This window comes from Colobus angolensis, unplaced genomic scaffold, assembly GCF_000951035.1.
Source record: "Colobus angolensis palliatus isolate OR3802 unplaced genomic scaffold, Cang.pa_1.0 Scaffold95, whole genome shotgun sequence".
In the NCBI taxonomy this organism is placed as follows: Eukaryota; Metazoa; Chordata; class Mammalia; order Primates; family Cercopithecidae; genus Colobus; species Colobus angolensis.
The window spans coordinates 1,862,347-1,886,587 of NW_012123487.1; the positions used below are offsets into that span (position 1 = coordinate 1,862,347).

Below are 24,241 nucleotides of genomic sequence, written 5' to 3' on the forward strand. Positions count from 1 at the left end.
CAACTACATGTCATTAGTTCTGGATCAGAAAGAGGTTGCAGTGAGCCCAGATCGCGCCATTGCACTCCAGCCTGGGCAACAAGAGCGAAACTCCATCTCAAAAAAAAAAAAAAAAGAGTGCGTATCTGAGGAGGCTTATTCACATCATTCAAGTGCTTAGCTCAGTGCCTGGCACATGGTGAATGCTTAGTGAATATTGACTGATTATCTTGCAATTATACAGCTCTGGAATATTCCATATGTCAAATCAGGGGGAGCTGAGGAGGCTGAGGAATAAAGGAGGACCAGATTAGGGTTCCTGGACTCCTCAGGCTCAGAGCCTTCATGCTCTGCTTGGTTCAGTGGGTCAGAGGGACAGGGAGGCCCACGAGGCTAAAGCTCTAGGCTCTTGCCTCAGTCATGCAGTAGACGGTCAGGCCCCCTCCCTAGTTAGGCAAGGGTGCTCACGTGGGTGGAAACATGCTTCCCAAAAGCAAGCTTAATGTCCAGGGACTGCCCCCACTCCCAGCTGTTTCTCAAACCTATTTCGTTTCCTAAGCAAGCTGGGTATGAGTCCATTTTCTTAAAGGCTAGCTGTAGAGCAATAAGTACAATATGGTCCAATTTAAAAAGGAGACAAATCCTACCTATCCACATGTATATTTGCATGCTCCTGGATAAAGAGGGGAGAATACACAGCAAACTGTCAGCACCGGTTGCTAAGGAGGATTGATAGGAGTGGAAGGGCAAGAGACTTCATATTTTATTATTGAAATTTTCACGGCAAGTATTACTTTTGAATTTTTAAAACTAATAAAGTTGTTTTTTGTTTGTTTTGTTTTTTGAGACAGAGTCTTGCTCTGTCATCCACTCAGCTCACTGCAACCTCCACCTCTGGGGTTCAAGAGATTCTCCTGCCTCAGCCTCCTGAGTAGCTGGGACCACAGGTGCGTGCCACCACTCCCGGCTAAATTTTTGTATTTTTTTTTGTAGTAGAGACAGGGTTCACCATGTTAGCCAGGATGGTCTCAAACTCCTGACGTCGTGATCCGCCCGCCTTGGCCTCCCAAAGTGCTGGGATTACAGGCGTGAGTCACCGCACCCAGTCAAGTTTATTTTTTTAAATACATATTTTTTATTTTAAAAAATTATTATTTCTTTAATGACCTTCAACACCCCACTCCAGGAGCTGCCTTTATTATGTTAGGGGAAAATGCAAAAAGATAAACTAAAAGTGTTGCTGAAAAAGAAATGAAAACCAGAATAGACCCATTTGTTGGGACTTCAAGTTGTTCCAAAAATAAAACTCTCAACAGTAGGAATCGGATATACAGAACTTAAATGTGGTTGTTAAAATATCTCCTGGGGGAAACAACGCTTCATAAAATGATATTTTAAAAATATATATGTTAAAACAAAAATTTTAGATCCCCAAACTTATTATGAGTTAGCAGAATAGCTTTTTTCCCCCAATCATCTGACTCAAAGATTCACAAAAGAGCTTTTAAATGCATGCATATGATATCATCTGTTCAGGAAACTGGCTTTAGAGTAAAAAAATGTAAATAGATTACAAAGGGCTCTACATAATGTTTAGCTCTGATTCTAAATCTGAGCTGTCATGTCATAGGTGGCCTGGCCCAGTGAAAAGCTGCAACCTAAATCTTGCCCTCAGTGGCAGATGTCAAGTTAAAAAGATCTTTTTTTTTTTGAGATGGCGTCTCACGCTGTTGCCCAGGCTGGAGTACAGTGGCATGGTATCGGTTCACTGCAACCTCCACCTCCTGGGTTCAAATGATCCTCCTGCCTCAGCCTCCCAGGTGCCCACCACCACACCCGGCTAATTTTTGTCGTTTTAGTAGACAGGGTTTCGCCATGTTGGCCAAGCTGATCTTGAACTCCTGACCTCAAGGGAGGCTGCCTGCCTCAGCCTACCAAAGTGCTGGGATTACAGGTGTGGTTTTTGCCATAATTTTTAACTGTGAAAACAGCAATGACTTTTGCACCAACCTAATATTTATTAGCAGAGAGTCAATGAATGGTCCCTGGGCTTCAGCACCTCCCAACAACTGCTCTCTAGACTATCAGGTTCAGAGGATGCAGGGGGGTCCTATTCTGCTGGTTATCCACCTGCCTGCCCTGTGCCCACTGTCTTTCGCCCTGACCCTCTGGAGCCCTGTTCCAGTCCCTTCAGTCCCCAGCTCACGTGGTGAACGGCCCATAGGTCAGGTCGTGCTGGTCCCGGTGCTCCTTCCATAGCTCCATGTCGTTCCGTACTGGGTACTTGCCCTCTTGCCGCATCACTTGCTCCAAGAGCGGGGCACTGGCCAGGTTCACGTGCATCTGAGGCCCTAAGTAGGACATCCACATTGGACCGTACTTGGCCTTGTAAAGCACCTGTGGGATTCAATCAAAACTGAATAACTGGGCCAAGTTGGGCAGGTGCTTCCAGGACAGGAGATGGGGTGAGGAAGGGTCTGATGGCTACACCAGAGCAAATGGGCTGGACAAAAAAAAAAAAAAGTACATTGTTTATGAGGTAGGCACCAGGATGACCTGTTGTTTCAGAGGAAGAGCAATAAAAAAATAATGGGCACACAAGTAACTAGAGTATTAGAGTAATGAGTGTCTGGTGGAACTGGGGGCATTGAGGTCCTTGGAGGAATGAAGGTTTGGAAAAATGAGATATATGGCAAACTGAGGTATGTCAAGGTGTATGTTGGGGGCCAACATTTTAGGGAAACTGAGCCCTTTAGTGAGGTGTGATAGAAAGCCTCTAGCTCATTTTTTGCATTTAAATCTACTGCAGCTTGCTGTCAATGAAATGATGAATGCTCTGTGTAATCAACAAGAAAAAAGAAGCCTGATGAGAAACAACAGGAAAAACAATAGGCTGGATAAGAAAGTCAGGGTCCAAATATGAAGTAAGCCATGTGGTATGATATTTATTTATTTATTTCCCATGAGTTTCCTGAGCTTCCATATGATTTTGTCTTTGAAATCTAACATGACAAGAAAAAAGAAGTAAAAAAAATTACTGGCCATGTTATGGAATATAACTCTCAAATATTTTATCTTAGAATTTCTAAAGCACTTGACAATTGATATCCATAGCCTCTATGAAATTGACATTGCTATGATATTCTTATAGTTGCTGAAAATGAGAGGGAAAAGAAACATGTTTCGGGGGATAAAAAATTTAAATAACCCACAAATCCTGAGATTAAATTTCCTAGGTAAGTTACACCTACAAACCGAAAGAAAATGAAACATAGTGGTGTCCTGGGCACTTCGTCTTTCCTAATCTGTTACTGAAGAGATTTTAAGAGGATCAAAATCAGCTCCAGTATAGAAATTAGGCCAAAGGGCTTCTATAAAAAAGACATTACCAATTAAAGAGATGAAATCTATCATTCAAATTATAGAAGGAAACCTCACCCAACCCATAGTCCAGAAAAACTCCAACTTTACTGGGTCTTAGCATTGGTGTTAAAACCTGGATGCTCCTAGGACCAATCCAACATAATTGCCTTCAATATATCACCCATTTACCTGGACATCACCCTGAACCGATGGCTGATTCTGCCAATTCCTGGGAGGACAGTCTTGACAAACTCCCAACATGCATTTAGACCTATTTCCCATTTCTACCTCCCAGGAACACCTGACAGTGTGTCTTAATTTTGAACAGTTGATCGTCTGTAAACTGCAGTGAATACGCCTATTTCCCTGGAAGGAAAATATACTGCTGGTAGGACTCCAAAATAACACATCCCTACTTGGAGGACGATTTGTTAATATTTACAAAAAGTACAAGCAAATTTATAAACAAAGCATAGGACATCCACATAATGAAATAATATGTCACCTTAAAAAGGGATGAAGAGGCCGGGCGCGGTGGCTCAAGCCTGTAATCCCAGCACTTTGGGAAGCCGAGATGGGCGGATCACGAGGTCAGGAGATCGAGACCATCCTGGCTAACACGGTGAAACCCCGTCTCTACTAAAAAATACAAAAAAAACGAGGCGGGCGGGGTAGTGGGCGCCTGTAGTCCCAGCTACTCGGGAGGCTGAGGCAGGAGAATTGCGTAAATCCGGGAGGCAGAGCTTGCAGTGAGCCGAGATTGCACCACTGCACTCCAGCCTGGGCGACAGAGCGAGACTCCGTCTCAAAAAAAAAAAAAAAAAAAAAGGGATGAAGAAATTCCTTGTGTACTAATACAGAAAGATATCCAAGATAAATTGTTATGTGAAAAAGTATATCTTTTGTCTAAGAAAGGGGGTCTAAAATAAGAATATATAGTATTTATATTTGCTTTTATAGAAAAATACTGGATGGATACATAAGAAACTAGTTGAAGTAATTACTGGACCAGGCATCGTGGCTCACCCCTATAATCCCAGCACTTTGGGAGGCCAAGGCAGGAGGATCACTCGAGCTCAGAAGTTTGAGATCAGCCTTGGCAACATGGCAAAACCCTGTCTCTACAAGAAAAAAAAAAAGAATTAGCTGGGCATGGCAGTGTGCGCCTGTGATCCCAGCTACTCGGAGGCTGAGGTGGGAGAATTGCTTGAACCTGGGAAGTCGAAGCTGCATTGAGCCATGACTGTACCCACTGCACTCCAGCCTAGGTGACAGAGTGAGACTCTGTCTCTAAATAAATAAATATAAAATGATTACTATAGGAGAGTCAGGGGAACAGCAGAGGGGGTCAGACTGCTTAATGTGTATCATGTTCTATTGTTTGAGTTTTGAACTATTATAATGTATTACCTATTCAAACTTTTAAAATCTAAAGGTACAAAAAGAAATGTTTTCTGAAACAGTAAGTCACCTGACATTGACCAGATAGTTCTAGAAGGCAGGGAAACCTTGCTGAGCCTCTGAATTCATGCAAATACTCCTGAGATTTATAAGTGCCCCAGCCATATCATTTTCCTGTAAGTGAGTTTTGTTTTTTTTCTTAAAGTTTCCTTTTAAAATATACTTTACATACATGTCTATTTTTCTCTATTAAATTCCCTAGCAGGCTTAATTTGTTTCCAGTTTAAGACATTAACAATAATAATTGCACATGTTTCCATAGAGCTGACCATAAACCAGATACTCTTCCAAGCATTTTACTTATATTAACTCATTCAATCCTCACTACAGCTGTTTGGGGGTAGGTTTAATATTACCACAATTTTTTGGGAGGCTGAGATGGGTGGATCACAAGGTCAGGAGATCGAGACCATCCTGGCTAACACGGTGAAACGCCATCTCTACTAAAAATACAAAAAAATTAGCCAGGCATGGTGGCGGACGCCTGTAGTCCCAGCTACTTGGAGGCTGAGGCAGGAGAATGGTGTGAACGTGGGAGGCAGAGCTTGCAGTGAGCGGAGATAGCACCACTGCACTCCAGCCTGGGGGACTCCATCTCAAAAAAAAGAAATATATATATATATGTATATACAGATACACATATATATATACACACACACATATACACACACACATATAATACACATATATACACACACATATATACATATATACACATACACATATATATACACACATATATATAACCACAATTTTGCAGATAAGGAAACTGAGGCCCAAAGAAGTTGCTCAAGGTCACTTTATCATTAAGTAGCAGAGTCAGGATTCAAACTCTGAACACCTGGCTGGAGGCCATGCTCTGAACCACTTACTCCATGGATCCCTGAGAAAACAACTATGTCCTATGAACTGGAAACAAACATAGGCCCTTGAAAAGCGTGTACTATTTTAAAACCACAATACTATGCAATAACAATCCAGGATTCCTCAACTGTGGCACTGTTAATACTCGGAGTGGATAATTCTATGTTGTGGCCGACAGTCGTGTGCATTGCCGGGTGCCTAGCAGCATTCCTGGCCTCTCCCCACGAGTACCGCACACCCTCTGAGTTGTGGCTACCACAGATGTCTTTAGACATTTCCAAAATGTCCCCTGGGGGACAAAATCACCACAGATTGAGAACTACTGCAATAAATCCAGCCTCTTAATATGTCTCTTAATTCTTTGATTTTAGAAGACCCGTTTAAAACAAATATATACCATTTTGAAGAAATATTTATCTAAAGTTTGGTTTCTTATCCTTCTGTTAAGTTCAAGTAAACTTACATGTAACATTTTAATAAAAATCTGAACAGCAGTTATCTCAATGGTGGTAAACAGTGCTTTACAAATTAACTTACTTTCTTCTCTATACTGTGATTTGTTTTTCAAATTTTTTGTCATGTTCTTGGAATCAGAGGGGAAAAAGTTACATTTTAAAAGTAGATAAATAACACCAGCTTCTTTCCTGGAATCCAAAGCCTCTGAGACCACTTCCTGGCTGTCAGTATGGAGGTTTCTGGGACATTTCTTCTTTTAGCTAAGCCATGCCTTCTTCCTTCATGCTTCTCAGTTAGTTTACTTAGTGGAACTTAACAAGGATCTACTTATGTAAGAAGTTATTTTAGAAAGACAGCAGGATACTTGCTGAGTGATACGTGCTGTGTCTGTGATCCTACCATTAGATCGTAACCTGAGCCAGTTGGAAAGTCCCAGCATTCTCAGATGGGTCCTGTCTAAGAGCCACTTTGCAGAACAAAGATCATCTTTCAGGATGAATGGGAGGGTTAGCCCCCACCTGATGAAACTCCAAAGCAGGAGAATGTTGAATTCATTCAACATTCATTTATGAATCTCATGTCCTGTTCCTTCTATACTGTTCAAGGGGCTAGGGATACAGCAGTAAGCACAGCATAAAAGACTATTTTTAAAGAGTTTTTATCCTAGTGCATGGGCCAGACAGTTGAGAATTTAATTACATATGTTCCTAAATTGTTTTCTAATTATTTTGTGGATGTCTTTCTTGTCTCTTCAACTAAATTGAAAATCCTCAAGGGCAGAAACCATGTCATACTTCTTTATGACATCCCAAATTGTTGGACACACTACTAAGCATATTAATAAGACACTCAGTACATACTTAATAGTTGTCAATGAATCCAGCAGAAAGAAACATGTTGCAGACAATGCAAAGAACATGAGAGAAAGACAGACATAGAAAGTGGGTGGGGAAGAGGATACGTAGGAAACTGGTTAACAGTAGCTCCCCTGGAGTTTTAAGAACCTGTAAGAACAATCTGAAGGGAAATTAAGAAAATAATTCCATTTACAGTAACCTCTGTTATGGACTGAATGTCTGCATTCCCCTCAAATTCTTATGTTGAAACCCTAAACCCTGTGTTGCTATATTTGTTGATGGGCCCTCCAAGAAAGTAATTAAGGTTAAATGGGGTCATAAGGGTGGGGCCCTGATCTGACAGAATTAGCATCCTTATAATAAGAGACACCAAAGAGCTTGCCCTCTAGGGCACAGGGAGAAGGCAGCCAACTACAAGCCAGGAAGACAGCCTTCATTGGAAACCAACCACTGGCACCCTGATCTCTGACTTCTAGCCTACAGAACTGTGAGAAAATAAATTCGTTGTTTAAGCCATCCAGTCTGTGGTATTTTGCTATGACAGCCCAAACACACTAATAGATAGTATCCAAGAGATAAAATACCTAGGAATATGTTTAACCAAGGAGGTGAAACATGTGAACACTGAAAACTACTAGACACTGCTGAAGGAAATTAAAGACCCAAATAAGTGGAAAGTCATCCATGATCATGGATTAGGAGACTTAATATTGTTAAAATGGCAGTACTCCCCAAGGCAAACTACAAATTCAATGCATTCCCTATCAAAATTCCATGGCCTTTTTGCAGAAAAGGAAAACCTGATCCTAAAATTAATATGGAACTGCAAGGGGCCCTAAATAACCAAAACAATAATAAAAAAGAAAACAATGTTGGAACATTCTCATTTTCTGATTTCAAAGCTTACTACAAAGCTACAGTAATCAAAACGGTATGTTACTGGCGTAAGTGTAGACACATAGACCAATGGAATACAACTGAGAATTCAGAAATACACTGGAACATCTACAGTCAACTGATTTTTGACAAGAGTGCACAGACCATTCATGGGGAAAGAAAGTCTCTTCAACAAATGGTACTGGGACCACTGGATAACTAAATGCAAAAGAATGAAGCTGGATCCCTACCTCACTCCACATAAAAAAGTTAACTCAAAATGGATCAACAATCTAAAGAGAAGAACTAAAACTATAAAACTTTTTGAATAAAATATAAGAGTAAGTCTTCATGACCCTGGATATGGCAATGAATTCTTAGATTTGATAACAAAGGCATGAGCAATTAAAAAAAATAGATAAATAGTACTTCATAAAAATTAAAAACTGTTGGCCAGGTGTAGTGGCTCACGCCTGTAATCCCAGCACTTTGGGAGACCGAGGTGGGCAGATTACCTGAGGTCAGGAGTTTAAGACTAGCCTGGCCAACATGGTGAAACCCTGTCTCTACTAAAAATACAAAAATTAGCCAGGTATGGTGGTACATGCTTGTAGTCCCAGCTCTTCGGAGGCTGAGGCAGGAGAATCACTTGAACCTGGGAGGCGGTGGCTGCAGTGAGCTGAGATTGCGCCACTGCACTCCAGCCTGGGCGACAGAGTGAAACTCCCACCTCAAAAAAGAAAAAAAATGGTGGGGCACGGTGACTCACGCCTATAATCCCAGCACTTTGGGAGGCCAAAGTGGATGGATCACGAGGTCAAGAGATCGAGAACATCCTGGTCAACATGATGAAATCCCATCTCTACTAAAAGTATAAAAATTAGCTGGGTGTGCTGGCACGTGCCTGTAGTCCCAGCTACCTGTGAGGCTGAAGCAGGAGAATCACTTGAACCTGGGAGGCAGAGGTTGCAGTGCAGAGATCGCACTACTGCAACTCCAGCCTGGCAACAGAGTGAGACTCGGTCTCAAAAAGAAAAAAAATTTAAAACTTTTGTGCATCGAAGGACGTTATCAAGAATGTGAAAAGACAATTTACAGAACAAGAGAAAAGATTTGCAAATCATATATCTGACAAGGGTTTAATATCCAGAGTATACAAAGAACTGTTACAACCCAACAACAAAAAGACAACTTCAGTTTAAAGATAAGCAAAGAATGGCTGGGCATGGTGGCTCATACCCATAATACCAGCACTTTGGGAGGCCAAGGTAGGCAGATCACTGAGTCCAGGAGTTTGAGACCAGCAATTCAAGACCAGCCTGGCCAATACGGCAAAACCCTGTCTCTACTAAAAATACAAAAGTTAGCCAGGCGTGATGGCGCACACTTGTAGTCCCAGCTACTTGGGAGGCTGAGGCATGAGAATCACTTTAACCCAAGAGGTTGCAGTGAGCCGAGATCACACCACTGCACTCCAGCCTGGGTGATGGAATGAGGCTCTGCCTCAAAATAAATAAATAAATAAAATAAGCAAAGAACTTGAATAGACATTTCTCCAGCGAAGATATACAAATGGCCTATAAGCACATGAAAAGTTGTTCAACATCATTTGTCATTAAGGAAATGCAAACCAAAGCCACGGTTAACCACTAGAATGGCTTAAAAAGAGAGAAAAAAAAGAAAGTAACAGTATCAGTTCCTAGATCCTAGATGAGGGAGCAGAGGCTGGTTTATTCTCATTTATTTGCTCTCTGAAGAAAACGTCGGCAGTCTCTCTTTTCTACAGGAAACAGAGTATTATTTTTCTCCCAGCAACAAACTGGTAGTAAGCAGCCTTGTGGAAGAGTAAACAGAAATGTGAGGGCTTCCTTACCTTTGACAAGCTGCTAGAACAACGTTCCAAAAAGCAGAGGAAACTCATGCATCCTGAGAATCAAAGCTCTTTAAATGAGCAAGAAATAGTAAAGACCTTATAGGAAGTAAACAATTAATTAGCAGATAGAAAAAGCATTTGGTAACAATGCAAGTAGTTCTGTTTCTTCACATCTTAGCCTAGTCTTTTTGTTGTTGTTGTTGTTCTTTTTAATTCTCAGCAAGGCAAGTTACTTCTACGGAAGGGTGCACCCCTTATAGATGGAGCAATGGTGAGCGCACACTTGGACAAGGGAGGGGAAGGGGTTCTTATCCCTGATGCACGTGGCCCCTGCTGCTGTGTCGTTCCCCTGTTGACTAGGGCTAGGCTGCACAGGCTAAACTAATTCCGATTGATCTTAGCCTAGTCTTAAATAAGAGGAAACAAATAAGTGAACAAATGTCATTAAAGCAACTGGTTGATTTTTTGGGGAGAAAATATAGTGAGAACCCACATCCGTGGTCATTGCTGGCCTAAAAAGTGCCTTAAGCAGGAATTAGAAAAAAAAAAAAAAAAAGAAAAGACCTGCTCGGGCAGATGCAGCTGCAGCCCTGGCAACAGCCCAGGGACTGGCAAGCCAAGTGCAGGCTCCATTCCTGCTCCTTATGTGACCCCTTGGTCAGGCACCTGCCTTGTGGACCTCACACCATGCACAGAAACTAATCCCAGGTGGGATAAAGATTTTAAAAGAAACTACAAAAAGACAAGAAGAAAATATGTGTGAATACACAATTCAAAAACTTTTTGAAAAACAGACATAAAAATAAAAATAGGAATTTACAAAAAAAGAAATATAAATAGTAAATCTATTCAGAAAACAGGTTCAATCTTACAAATAAGAACATGCAGAATATATATCACGAAGACATACCATTTTCAACTATATTTGCAGAGACTGTTTTTGCAAATATCATAGTTGAAAATGGTATGTCTTCGTGATATATATTCTGCATGTACTTATTTGCAAAAATAAATTGGTTGTTTTTTTTTTTTTTTTTTTTTGAGATGGAGTCTCACTCTGTTGCCCAGGCTGGAGTGCAGTGGCGCCAGCTCAGCTCACTGCAACCTCTACCTCCCAGGTTCAAGTGATTCTCCTGCCTCAGCCTCCCGAGTAGCTGCGATTACAGGCATGTGGCACCATGCCTGGCTAATGTTTTTGTATTTTAGTAGAGACAGGGTTCCACTATGTTGGCCAGGCTGGTCTCGAACTCCTGACCTCAAGTGATCCACTCACCTCGGCCTCTGAAAGTACTGAGATTACAAGCAATGTGAGCCACCGTGTGTGGCCATGTGTTTGTTTTTTGGAATGGCCTTTGTCATGCAAAAGTATTCCCTTTGCAACTTTTCTGGAGGACAATTTGGCAGGTGGTACATATCAAAGATCTGAACAAATCCTTTACCACAATGGTTCCACTTTAGGAGTTTTGTTCTAAGAAAATAATTGAGAATGTATATAAACATTTAGTGCTAGATATATTAATGTTAATCAAAGCTTTAAACATGAAAAATCTAAATGTATAACAACAGGGTTCAGTAAATTCTGATGTAGTCATCCAACGAAATGCTTTTCAGTCATTAAAAATTGTTATATAAGTGTGTTTATTGAAAAAGATATTCATATTTATTTTTCTGTAAAATGGCAAGTTACAAAAGAGAGCATATGGTACGCTTTTATTTTAAAAAACATATGTATGTAGATGACATATGGGGAAACCAGACAATGTCTGTCTGCTTATAACAAGATCATGGGTGTATCTATGTATTCATCTCACAAACGCTTATTAAGAACCTATGGGTATAAGGCATCGTGCTATGCGATAGGTGTTGGGATTATGGACGATTTGGATTTTCTTCTTTTTGTTTCTTTAATTTTCTCATTTCTCTAAAATATGCATATATTACTTCTGTAAGTTATTTCAATTCTAAATGGCATTTTCTATTAAATGTGGTATGTAGCCACAAAATTAGCATGTAATTGTAACTCATATTTATGTGATTTTTTTTAAGATAATTTTTATAGGAAAAGAAAGTGCTTGTCTCATGGTCATGTGTTTTTATTTATTTATTTATTTTTATTTTTTTGTGAGCCATCACACCTGGCCAACTTGGAGTGTCTTATCTTTATTTCTTTTATTAAAAAGAAATTTTTTTGAGATGGAGTCTCACTCTGTCACCCATGCTGGAGTGCAGTGCTATGATCTCAGCTCACTGCAACCTCCGCCTCCCGGGTTCAAACGATTCTCCTGCCTCAACCTCCCAAGTAGCTGGGATTACAGGCACCCACCATCATGCCCAGCTCTACTATTTTTGTCAGAGACCGGGTTTCAGGATGTTGGTCAGGCTGGTCTCAAACTCCTGACCTCAGGTGATCTGCCCGCCTCAGCCTCCCAAAGTGCTGGGATTACAGGTGTGAGCCACCGTGCCAGGCCGGTCTTGTGTTTTTATCTCAACTCAGTCATCCCCAGCGGGCAGTACCAGTTAAGGGGTCAGGGACTGCTTGGCTACAGATTTTGTTCTAGTTTAGCTCAGCACTACCAGGCTGCGTGACTTTGCCATAGCACCCTTAAGACCTTCCACATATCCATATACACAAAGCCTTGGACTCAGCCTCCCTAAGCCTTGAATATTTATTGCCCTGTGATCCTCCTGGAACACTGAAGAATGGGAGGCCCCTCCCACTCCTCACTGGCCTCCCCATCTCCTTCGGAGGTGTCCCAAGACAGCTTCTTATCACCTCTCAGGTTCTGAGATATGGACTTTCTGCCTTGTCCTCTCTCAGAAAAGAGTTGCAGAATATAAAACCCCTTGGCTGCAGTCTAGCAGGGGTTTCTCAGCAATGGGGGTACCCCACAACTTGCATTACAGTCATATGTCTCCTTGTGTTTTGCAAAGATCTTACCCCCGTCAAGATGAACAGGACTAGGGCAGAAACCCAAGTTCCTCCTTCTCTAAGGAGGACCAGAGGATTTATGCACTGGTCAAGGTGTGCTGGGGACTTGATGGCAAACACAGTTGTCAAACCTGTTCAGCCTTTTCCAACACTGGGCACAAGTCATTGGGGCACCAAGAAATACCCATGGGTATAGTCTAAAAATTGCTTTAACTGGATTTGGAAGAAACTCTCAAATTGGACAGTGGACTGATGTAATTTTGTGGATATATTTAAAAGGATTCTCCAGAAACAAAAAGAAACAATAGGATGTATGTATATATAGAGAGATTTATTTTACAGAATTGGCTCACGTGATCATGGAGGTTGGTGTAAAGTTAGCTGAGAGAAAGGAAAAATAGACCCAAAGTCAGGCAAGCAAGTTTTTATTAACCTGCCGGCTGCTCCCTTAACAGTCAGTGAGGAAGCAGCCCCAAGCTTACAGAATGAGGGGTTTATATTGGGGAGGGGACTTTGAGGGTGTTCTTTGGTATGGCCGCATCTCGAGGTTATTTGCTGGTTAATTTTGCCACATATCACCTTGTGACGTTTATGGTAGCAGCTAGATAAACAGGAACTTACAGGAGGGTGTAGGTAAAGTTTGTTTATGCTTCCCACGACCCCCTCCCCCCGCCATGTAGTCTGGATGGTTTGTAATTGGGGTTTGCTTATCACAGCAAGGTCTGATAAGTGAAGTCTGCTGGCTTCACAGCGGCGCCTGGATAAGGGCTTAGAAACGTAAAGAGACTTGGGGGAAGGGCGGGCAGCACGGAAAAGCGTTGCAGAGCATTAGGAGGAGGAGTGGGGAGCGCCAAGAAGCTTTTTGGGGCAGTTTGTCCCTAACAGTGGGCAAGTATAAAATCTGCCGCACAGGCTGGCAGGCTGGAAATTCCAACAGGGGTCAATATTGCAATGATGAATCTGAAGGTGGTCTGGAGGCAGATTCATTCCCCTTCTGGGGACTTCAGTCTTTTCGCACAAGGCCTTCCACTGCTTGAACAAGGCCTCCCTACATTATGGAGGGCAATCTGCTTTACTCAAATTTGCTTTACTGCCAGTTTCATGGGTTTGTTTGTTTGTTGAGATCGAGTCTCGCTCTGTCACCCAGGCTGGACTGCAGTGGCACAATCTCAGCTCACTACAATTTCTGCCTCCTGGGTTCAAGCAATTCTCATCTCTCAGCCTCCCAAATATCTGAGATTACAGGCATATGCCACCACGCCCAGCTAATTTTTGTGTTTTTAGTAGAGACAGGGTTTCACCATGTTGCCCAGGCTGGTCTTGAACTCCTAGGCTCAAGTGATCCACCTGCCTCAGCCTCCCAAAGCGCTGGGATTACAGGCAGAAGTCACCATGCCCGGCCCTGCCAATTAATGTTACCTTCACAGCAACATCTAGGCTGGTGCTTGACCAAACAACTGAGTATCATAGTAAGGGAGGAGAGCACCCCTCATATCATCTTATGCCCAATTTCTGCCCCCAAAGAAAGAAGAAGTAAAAACTAAAAGGCAGAAATGAAATCCACAGGCAGACAGCCCGGTGCCACACCCTGGGCCTGGTAGTTAAAGATCGACCCCTGACCTAATTGGTTCTGTTATCTATAGATTACAGACACTGTATAGGAATGCACTGTGAAAATCCCTATTTTGTTTTGTTCCAATCTAATTACCGGTGCATGCAGCCCCCAGTCACGTACCTGCTGCTTGCTCAATCAATCATGACCCTCTCACATGCACCCCCTTAGAGTTGTGAGCCCTTATAAAGGGACAGGAATCGCTCACTCGAGGAGCTTGGCTCTTGAGACAGAAGTCTTGCCAATGCCCCTGGCTGAATAAACCCCTTCCTTCTTTAACTCGGTGTCTGAGGAGTTTTGTCTGTGGTTCGTCCTGCTACAATAGCCTAGCTAAATTGACATAAAATTGACTATCACAGGCTGGGTGCAGTGGCTCACCCTGTAATCCCAGCACTTTGAGAGGCCGAGGCAAAAGGATCACTTGAGCCTAGGAGTTCGAGACAAGCCTGGGCGACATAGTGAGACCCCTGTTCCTACAAAATAATTTTAAAATTCGCCAGGTATGGTGGCGCACACCTGTAGTCCTAGCTTCTTGGGAGGCTGAGGCTTGCTTCTAAGCCTCTTTTCCCTTAGACTTCTGAGGGTAGAGGAAATTGTGCCCACCTTTCCATGGCCTTTTCCTTCTTTTTTTTGGGACAGACCAGCAAGGGGTGGCTCCCCGCTGCCCTCCCGTCCCTGTCCCTCCCTGCTGAGGCTGGGACACATGACCCAAGGGCCTTGCATGGCCGGCTGATTATTGGTAAAAAGCACATATCATCAAAATATAAATAGGTGAACTAAATTATGCAGGTTAGGTATTAGGCTTGCTAAGTGTTTTAAGGTTCTAAACTGCCTTTTGGGTTTTGAGAACTATTTGACTTGCCTACTTCACAACTGGTAAGGCCTGGGGACATACGGAATTAACTACACCCTTAATTATGCTGCAAGGAGTCAAACCTTGGCTACTCATAGCACACAATTAAAACAATTTACCAGGTTTTACATTAAAGTTAAAATTGCTAGGAGTTACCATTATAACATGTAATTGAAAACACTGATAATAGATATATATGCAAGGTGTGTAAGAACAATAAAATGTATTTTTAATAAAAGATTACAAGAAGGCTGGGCATGGTAACCCATGCCTGTAATGCCAGCACTTTGGGAGGCCAAGGCAGGCAGATTACCTGAGGTCAGGAGCTCGAGACCAGCCTGGCCAACATGGTGAAACTCCATCTCTACTAGAAATACAAAAAAATCAGCCAGGCATGGTGGTGCATGCCTGTAATTCCAGCTACTCGGGAGGCTGAGGCATGAGAACTGCTTGAACCTGGGAGGCAGAGGTTACAGTGAGCCAAGATACACCACTGCACTCCAGCCTGGGTGACAGAGCAAGATTCTGTCTCAAAAAAAAAAAAAAAAAATTATAAGAAGGCATGAAAATGTAAATTATTGCCCAGGGTTAAAAGATTGTTTTAAATTAGATAAGATAAAGCTAAAAATTCAAATAAGTAGTGGAAGGATTATAAAAATTAATCTTGCAAAATTCTGTGTGTGAATATATTGACTAAATTCCAAAGGGTATTATATGCTTTTTCTGTAAATTGAGCATTGAAATAAAAGCACAAGGTACTCCTAAGGCACTAATCTGCTCTTTAGCAAAATTTGTGAAGGGTTATAAAAGGTTTTTTGCTTTTAAGTTTCTGAATCATCATTTTGGCAAAATAAATAATTTATGATAATCTGGAATTCCATTTCATAACATCAGGTATTCTAAACCTCTAACATATTTAACAGCCTTCCCAATATCAAACTTCAGTTTCAAAATTGTCTTTCCTGATGCATGGCTTTTTAGATGGTTCAGAGGGTCTCTGGAAAAGGTAAACAGGATAATTTGTCATGTTTAGTTACATGAGATTGCCAAAATGGTGTTCGATCTTCTTTAGGTTATATCTTGGTGAATAATGCCGATACATGTTCCAAAATTGTATAGGATCTCTAAAATTCTGATGTCTGAGTACATGCTATCAATCACAATTAAGGCCAGGCATAATGGCTCATGCCTGTAATCCCTGCACTTTGGGAGGCAAGGCAGGCAGATCACCTGAGGTCAGGAGCTCGAGGCCAGCCTGGCCAACATGGTGAAACCCCGTTTCTACTGAAAATACAAAACATTAGCCAGGCATGGTGGCGGGTACCTATAATCCCAGCTACTCGGGAGGTTGAGGCAGGAGAATTGCTTGAACCTGGCAGGCAGAGGGAGATTGCAGTGAGCTGAGATCATGCCATTGCACTCCAGCCTGGGCAACAAGAGCAAAACTCTGTCTCAAAAAAAAATTATAATTAAGGTTGTTAAGATATTGTAAACCAGAGATAACCAAGCTTCTTTGTCAATTGTGTTTCTAACTGTAACTACCCTGGGAATTTTGTTAGTTACGGATAATTGTTGTCTTGTTTTAATCCTTTTCAAAAGATGGTTTATAGTAAGCTATAGAACTCTGACAGGTGCTCTCAAATGCAGGTTTCTGATAACTTTGGATATTGTAACATTGGAATAAAGGAAGAGCTGAAATGTTCACAAATATCAAGCAAAAAAAGAACTAACTGAAACAGAACTCAGGAAACTGAAACAAGTTTTTTTGACTTTTGCTTGTAATATTGCTGATCCTTGTTTTGTTTTTCAGAGTCAAGGAAACATATTTTGAACTATTTACAGCCTCAATAATTGAGTAAGCTATAAGCCTGTGAACAAAATTTGGAGCATGTTTGTTTCTCTCTGTCAGGTTCCTCTAGAATTTGGAAATTATCTGTGAGTACTCTTTTTTTTCTTTTTTTCTTTTTCTTTTTTTTTTTTTTGAGACAGAGTCTTGCTCTGTCGCCCAGGCTGGAGTACAGTGGCGTGATCTCGGCTCACTACAACCTCCACCTCCCGCGTTCAAGTGATTCTCCTGCCTCAGCTTCCCAAGTAGCTGGAATTACAGGTGTGCACCACCAAACCTGGCTAATTTTTGTATTTTTAGTAGAGACAGGGTTTCACCATGTTGGCCAGACTAGTCTCAAACTCCTGACCTTAGGTGATCCATCCGCCTTAGCCATCCAAAGTGCTGGGATTACAGGCGTAAGCCACCGCACCCAGCAGAGTATTCTTAATTTATGGCAATATAGTTGTTTGCATCAGTGCAATAAGAATCCCTTTTTCTTTTGCAATAGGACACAACTGGAGATACTGTTGTTTTACCAAGGCTTTGACTGGAAAAGTATGCTTCCCTTTAAGGAGTCAAGCCGACTTGCCAAGCCAATAAAAGCCCCTTGGGGAAAAGAAACTGGCCTTATACCTTCATCTACACAGTCCCTGTACAGGGTTCCTGACCTGTGGTCAGTAAAGAATGTCACTCTCTAACAGGCCCAGGAGCTCCGAGTTTATCTTGGGATGTTAAAGGAGAGGATCACCCAACTCACAGGTATTTGAGGACACAAACCCATGGCTGGGCTCAGCTTTAAAAGGTCTTATTGAGCTTCCTTGTGGAACAGAGTTCCATCAGAGCCAATCTAAAAGGCCTATGTAGAAATAATTATTCTTGCTGTACTTGACGCAAATAATCAGGTCAAGTATAAGACTAACATCTGCTTTGCAAACAACTCAGTCCTATTATGATTTATTTTAACAAAAATGAGGACTGGAGAGAGAGAAATTATGTTTCAAAACTTATCATACATTTGTAATTAAATTCTAAACTCATTCGTTGTTCTTAAGTTTTTGCCTACATTTTAGACTAACCCTGCCTGCTCCTGTGAACCAACCAGCAATCTTTGGCTGCAGCTCAGAAAGAAAAAGGGGATGGATAATGTAAAAATCTGGGTCAATATTCTAGTTCTGAGCAATTATCCTCCAAATCCCACTAGGTGATGGGAATAAGCAGGATGCCCATCACTCGGATGTTTTCTTTTTGGGAAAGTAAGACCAAGGGAGCTAACCAAAACCAAGCACCGTGCACCCAAGTCTTAGCAAGCGTAACTATAGCCACCAGTCATCTGGGTGTGTCACAAGCCATTCTTTCCTCTCCCTTGTTGGAGGAGGACTCAATTCCACAGTTTCACCTTAGCATTTAGCTTATGATAAGGAGTCCATGCAACACCCCCTGAAACACAATTTTGTCCCAAACTCAATTCCAAGCTTCGGGTCAAAGCCCTAGGAAAGAAAACTGGATCTAAGGGATCCAGAGGCAGACGATAACAGAGGTTAAAAGGCACAGCACAGGTGAGCATGACTAATTCCTGCTGATTAGGCCAAGCCTCTCATTTCATAGATAAAGGTCATGCTAGTTAGTATCTGTGGCATAAATGAGGTCTAGGGAACTCCAAGGCTACTGATACTAGTGGGAATAGAGACATAGGTGAGAATGGATAATTCCTATTCTCTAGGCACTCCCTGCTTCATGGGTGCAGGCCGCTTTGACACCCATGGGTGGCACCCTGTCACAGTTGTCGGGATTCGGGGATGCAAGGATGGAAGAGGGAAGGAGAATGCTCTTCCTTCTCTCCTTTATGCACCCCAGATATTTGGTAGGAAGAGAAGGGAACCAGGGATGCCTGCTCCTCTCTTTCTAGATGAGTTTTCATCTTCAGTCTGCACCCTTTCAAATGCTGCATCCTGAACCCCTGGGACCCCTTTGAAAAACAGCCTTCTTTTTTCTTTTCTCCTCCTCTGTCCTCTCTTCACTGATAGGTAATTGTGGCTCTGTACTACAGGACACTCCCCTCAGATGCATCCTCCAAACTGCGAAAAGTTAATTTCCCAAACCTTAAACTGGCTGGTTCAGGATTGGGCTCAGGGGAAGGGAACGCAGAAGCCCAACATGCCGGCAAAAGGGTAAATAAAGTTTTTTTAACCAGTCAGGATTTTGGCCTCCCTCTCCCTGGGTAAACTGGTAAAAGGCCTTGGGATTTTTGAGCTGACCTTACCCACCCTTTTCTCATTTTGAAACATGTTTTTTTTTTTTTTTTTTTTGAGGCGGAGTCTCACTCTGTCGCCCGGACTGGAGTGCAGTGGCCGGATCTCAGCTCACTGCAAGCTCCGCCTCCTGGGTTTACGCCATTCTCCTGCCTCAGCCTCCCGAGTAGCTGGGACTACAGGCGCCCGCCACCTCGCCCAGCTAGTTTTTGTATTTTTAGTAGAGACGGGGTTTCACCGTGTTAGCCAGGATGGTCTCGATCTCCTGACCTCGTGATCCGCCCGTCTCGGCCTCCCAAAGTGCTGGGATTACAGGCTTGAGCCACCGCGCCCGGTCGAAACATGTTTTCTAATAACCTGGTTTGTCTCTTCTCATCTTCAGGCCATCAAACTCCAAATGGTCATGCAACCAGAGCCTCGGACAGTGGCCCATTTTGCCAGGGACCCTTAGGCCTCTGAGGGAGATATAACTGCCATTTTCCCATGTCAGCAGGAAGCAGTTAAGATCAATCTTCATCCTTATCCCAATCCTTATTCTAATGGCAGTTAGAGGTACTTCTTTAGAGTGGGGAATGAGACAGCCAAGCAAAAAGAGGTCTCTGGAGAAACTCCAACTGGTCTACGCACTGGGCTGGAGCCTCAGGAGGTTCACGCTGTTTGCAGGGGGAGGAGACTGTCCTCTCCTGTTCCAGGGTGGTAACCTGGGGATTCAATCTGTGAGATGGTGGCCTGTTAACAGGCAAAATTCTAGCTTTGCTGAATTTTTTTCCTTTTCACCCAATAAATTCCATTTTTCTCACTCTTCTATGTGTCCGCGAGCCTAATCTTTCCTTTAGAGTTGTGTGGCAAGGGCCCCAATTTTAATTGAACTAAGGGGAAAGTCCTACAACAGCCTGGCCAACATGGCAAAACCCTGCCTCTACTAAAATACGAAAAGTTAGCCAGGCATGGTGGCACACACCTATAATCCCAGCTACTTGGGAGTCTGAGGCACGAGAATTACTTGAACCCAGGAGGTGGAAGTTGCAGTGGGCTGAGATCGTGCAACTGCACTCCAGCCTGGGTAACAAAGTGAGAATTTGTCTCCAAAAAAAGAGAAAGAAAGAAACTTGGAGAAAATGTAAAACAAAAGGTTTATGGAAATCTTGTGTGGTTTAAAAGATGACAAATTTGATACATGTATTTATGAAGTTTTATTAAAATTAGTTTTAATATGATAATATACTAATACAAAAGTAAAATTTATTTTTCTTTTTTGAATAAAATTTTCTGTGGTGTTAATAAGACAGTAAAATAGTTTTGTTCACTTTTTACATAAACTGCAAAAAGAAAAAAGAGAAAAGAAGAGACAGATTCTGTCTCATGCTGTCTTTTTTGATTGTTTGGAAAACTGAGTCTCCTTTATCAAAGAGTACAGGTTTTTTGTTTTTAAGAATCCTTCAGGCCAGGTGGGATGGTTCCTGCTTCTAATCCCAGCACTTTGGTAGGCCAAGCTGGGTGGATCACCTGAAGTCAGGAGTTCAAGACCAGCCTGGCCAACATGATGAAACCCCGTCTTTACTAAAAATACAAAAGTTAGCTGGGCATGGTGGTGCATGCCTGTAGTCCCAGCTACTCAGGAGGCTGAGGCAGGAGAATCACTTAAACCCAGAAGGCGGAGGTTGCAATGAGCCAAGATCGTGCCATCACACTCCAGCCTGGGCGACAGAGTGAGACTCTGTCTCAAAAAACAAACAAACAAACAAAAAGAATCTTTAAATTATCACTTTGGTTAAATGAATGACTATTGTTTTGTGGTGACCTATTTTGGTCAAGTGTTTTAAATCTTTGACATATTTGATAGGCTTCCCAAAAATCAGATTTCAGCTTCAAAATTAAGTCATTTTTGACTTTTAACTTTGGGATGTTACAGAGGTTCCCTGGAGCCTCCAAAAGAGAGGTAAACAGAATTATTTGACATGCAAAGTTACATGGGAAGCATTGTTAAATCAGAAATAACGTTTAACCTTCTTCAGGTTATATTTTAATGAATGTTATTAATATATGTTCCAAAATTGTATGAGATTTCTAAAATTCTAATATGTATGTTATAGTATTGTAGGCCACAGAAATAACCAAATTTCCTTGTCAATTGTGTCATTAACTATGACTATTTGAAGTCATTTCCCCAGTTAATTGCTTAATTCTGATGCAGTTTATGAAAATTTCACAAACACGCAAAATCCTAGAATATGATGTCTTTCAGGAGGTTCATGAAAGGACAGAAAGAACCCTGAGAAGCACTCTTGAATTATTTTAAAAGGTTATAATACTTTAAAATCATATCATTTGGACTGGGTAAGAATTCTTGAAACTTTAGTGAAGAAACTGACTGGTTTATAAAACTGCTAACTCAAGCAGAACAAAATTTAATTAAATACCAAAAAAAACAAAAACAAAAACCGTTGCCAGATTTTCATGCTAAATCATCCAGTACTGAAATTGTTTAGCTACACAATTTGAATGAACTCCATGGTCTAAGTCAAATTACCTATGATAACTTACCAGTTACTAGTGCTATGCACCTACATTGGAGAAACAACTGGTATTCAAGAGGACGTAAGTCTGATGTTAAGCATGGAGTCACGGAGAACCAGGACAGCCACCTTGTCCTTCCTGAGTCCTTAAAGCTTTTGTTATTAAAAGTTCTGCATTCCATAACTCATCATGAAAAAGATAAAATGATCCAAATTGACCGGGCGCGGTGGCTCACGCCTATAATCCCGGCGTGATTTTGGGAGGCCGAGGTGGGCGGATCACCTGAGGTCGGGAGTTCAAGACCAGCCTGACCAACATGGAGAAACCCCGTCTCTACTAAAAATACAAAACTAGCCGGGCGTGTTGGCAGATGCCTGTAATCCCAGCTACTAGGGAGGCTGAGGCAGGAGAATCACTTGAACCCAGGAGGCGGAGGTTGCTGTGAGCCAAGATCGTACCATTGCACTCCAGCCTGGGCAACAATAGTGAAACTCCATCTCAAAAAAAAAAAAGATTAAATGATCCAAGTTAAATATATATACGTGTGTGTGTGTGTGTGTGTGTGTGTGTGTGTGTGTGTGTGGTGGGGCGGGGGGGTAGTGACTTCTAAATTGCTAAAATAGTTTATGACCAACATTTGGTTTGTCAAACCCATATTCCTGGGAAGACAATCAAAATTTCAGGTACATTTCGCTACCTGATGGGACATTTAAACATTTGTAGAGGGTTTTCATTCTATTGTCATTTTCAGTGCAGGTTTTCTGGTTGTATAAAAGCTTTCCCACACAAGAGGACGGATGTTATAACAATAGTTCATTATGCCACCTTGTATTTTCACCAGGTAAATAAAGCTTTTCATGGTTCACTGACTGAGGACATCAAGCCTTTCACAATCTAGAACCCAAAGAGTGGGTCTTCTGGGAATGTCACAGAAAGACTGCCCTTGCCATCCACACTGCATCAAGACTTTCAGACCTTGAATCTTGGTTCATAATCTCATAACTCAGAAAGGTCCCTCCACATACTCGGAACTGTAAACCCATTAGAAACCTTAAAGTAAAGCTAACCAGGGAAGTTTCTCCCCAGAAGACGACGGTATCCTTGATGTAGACAGCTTTTTCCCAAGATCACAGATCAAGACTTCTTTACTATCACGAGACTCTTATCTTCCAATTTTTTTTCTTTGTTTATGCCTCTATGAACAGTAGAGGTGAAAAGGGGATCTGTTGTGTGCACTCAGGGAGTGGACTTTTATTTGTGAAAGATTTTGCAGCCAGCCTTATTACATGGATAACCTTATGCCTTAATAGATGCAAGACAAAGGCCCAATGTAGGTGAGAAATTTTAATGACACATACGTTGCCTCATAGTCAGTCAGAACACTGGTCCACTCCTCTTAACCTACATCATGGATTAAAAGATCATTGCCAGGAGGTCTTCACTCTTCTCAAAGGGTATCATGTGTTAGGTCCTTTTTTCCATGGTTTGGAGTAAATGAGGCAATGATTGGAAATTTATCCCTCAGCTGGGCGCAGTGGCTCATGCCTATAATCCCAGCACTTTGGGAGGCCCAGGCAGGTGGATCAGGTGTTCAAGACCAGCCTGGACAACATGGTGAAACCCTGTCTCTACTAAAAATACAAAACTTAGCCAGGCATGGTGGCATGTGCCTGTAATCCCAACTACTCAGGAGGCTGAGGCAGGACAATCACTTGAACCCAGGAGGCGGAGGCTGCAGTGAGCCGAGATGGCGCCACTACACTCCAGCCTGGGTGACAGAGTGAGACTCCATCTCAAAAAAAAAAAAAAAAAGAAAAAGAAAGAAAGAAATTTATCCCTCATGATAGACTCTCTAGCAGATCCTACTGTAAAGGATATGGTTACACAACAGACTTTAAATTCTCTTCTGAAAGTTACGCTAAATAATAGAATAGCTCAAGATTACCTACTAGCTAAACGGGGAGGTATCTATGCAGCTGCTGGCACTTCCATCACATCTGGTATTTTAGAGATTCAGTTGTAGGGGATTAACAAAGAGACTGATTAGTCAAAGCAAGTAGAATTTTCATCTAGCTGATTCTTCGATCTATTTGATTTTAGTTGGTTTGGTTTATGGGGAACCTGACTAAGGAGCATACTCCAAACTCTAGGTATTATCCTCTTGATAGTCATAACAGTAGTCTCCCTGGTGCAATGTATTCTCTCAAAAGTTTTAAATGTTTGCATGCAGCCATCTGTAGAATGTCAAATGGTCTCTCTTCAACTGGAATGAAAAGAGCTAAAAGAAATATGTGACCATGAAAGTCACCATAACCTATGAATGATGTGCTGAGACCAGAAACACCAAATGATGGTAACTGAGAGCAGTGCTAAAGCCCTAAGTTTTGCTCATACTCTTACCTAAGTAAGAAACTGACCAAAAGAGGAGAAATTGTAAACAAATTATGGGAGGGCATTGTTTTGGACTGAGCTCATGCACTAGCCTCCAACAGACCACACCAAACCAAAATAGAGTCACTTATGC

The 24,241-nt window shown here is 41.9% G+C and overlaps 1 protein-coding gene across 1 annotated transcript in view; it reads right to left on the reverse strand.

The window, feature by feature from the left end:
• The window catches only part of LOC105504716 (sterol 26-hydroxylase, mitochondrial), a 36,505-nt gene that overhangs the window by 3,766 nt on the left and 8,498 nt on the right, over positions 1-24,241 (reverse strand). Inside the window, exon 2 of the mRNA XM_011932241.1 lies at positions 2,186-2,376. Coding sequence (XP_011787631.1) covers positions 2,186-2,376 — 191 coding nt within the window. The remainder of the gene's footprint in view (positions 1-2,185; positions 2,377-24,241) is intronic.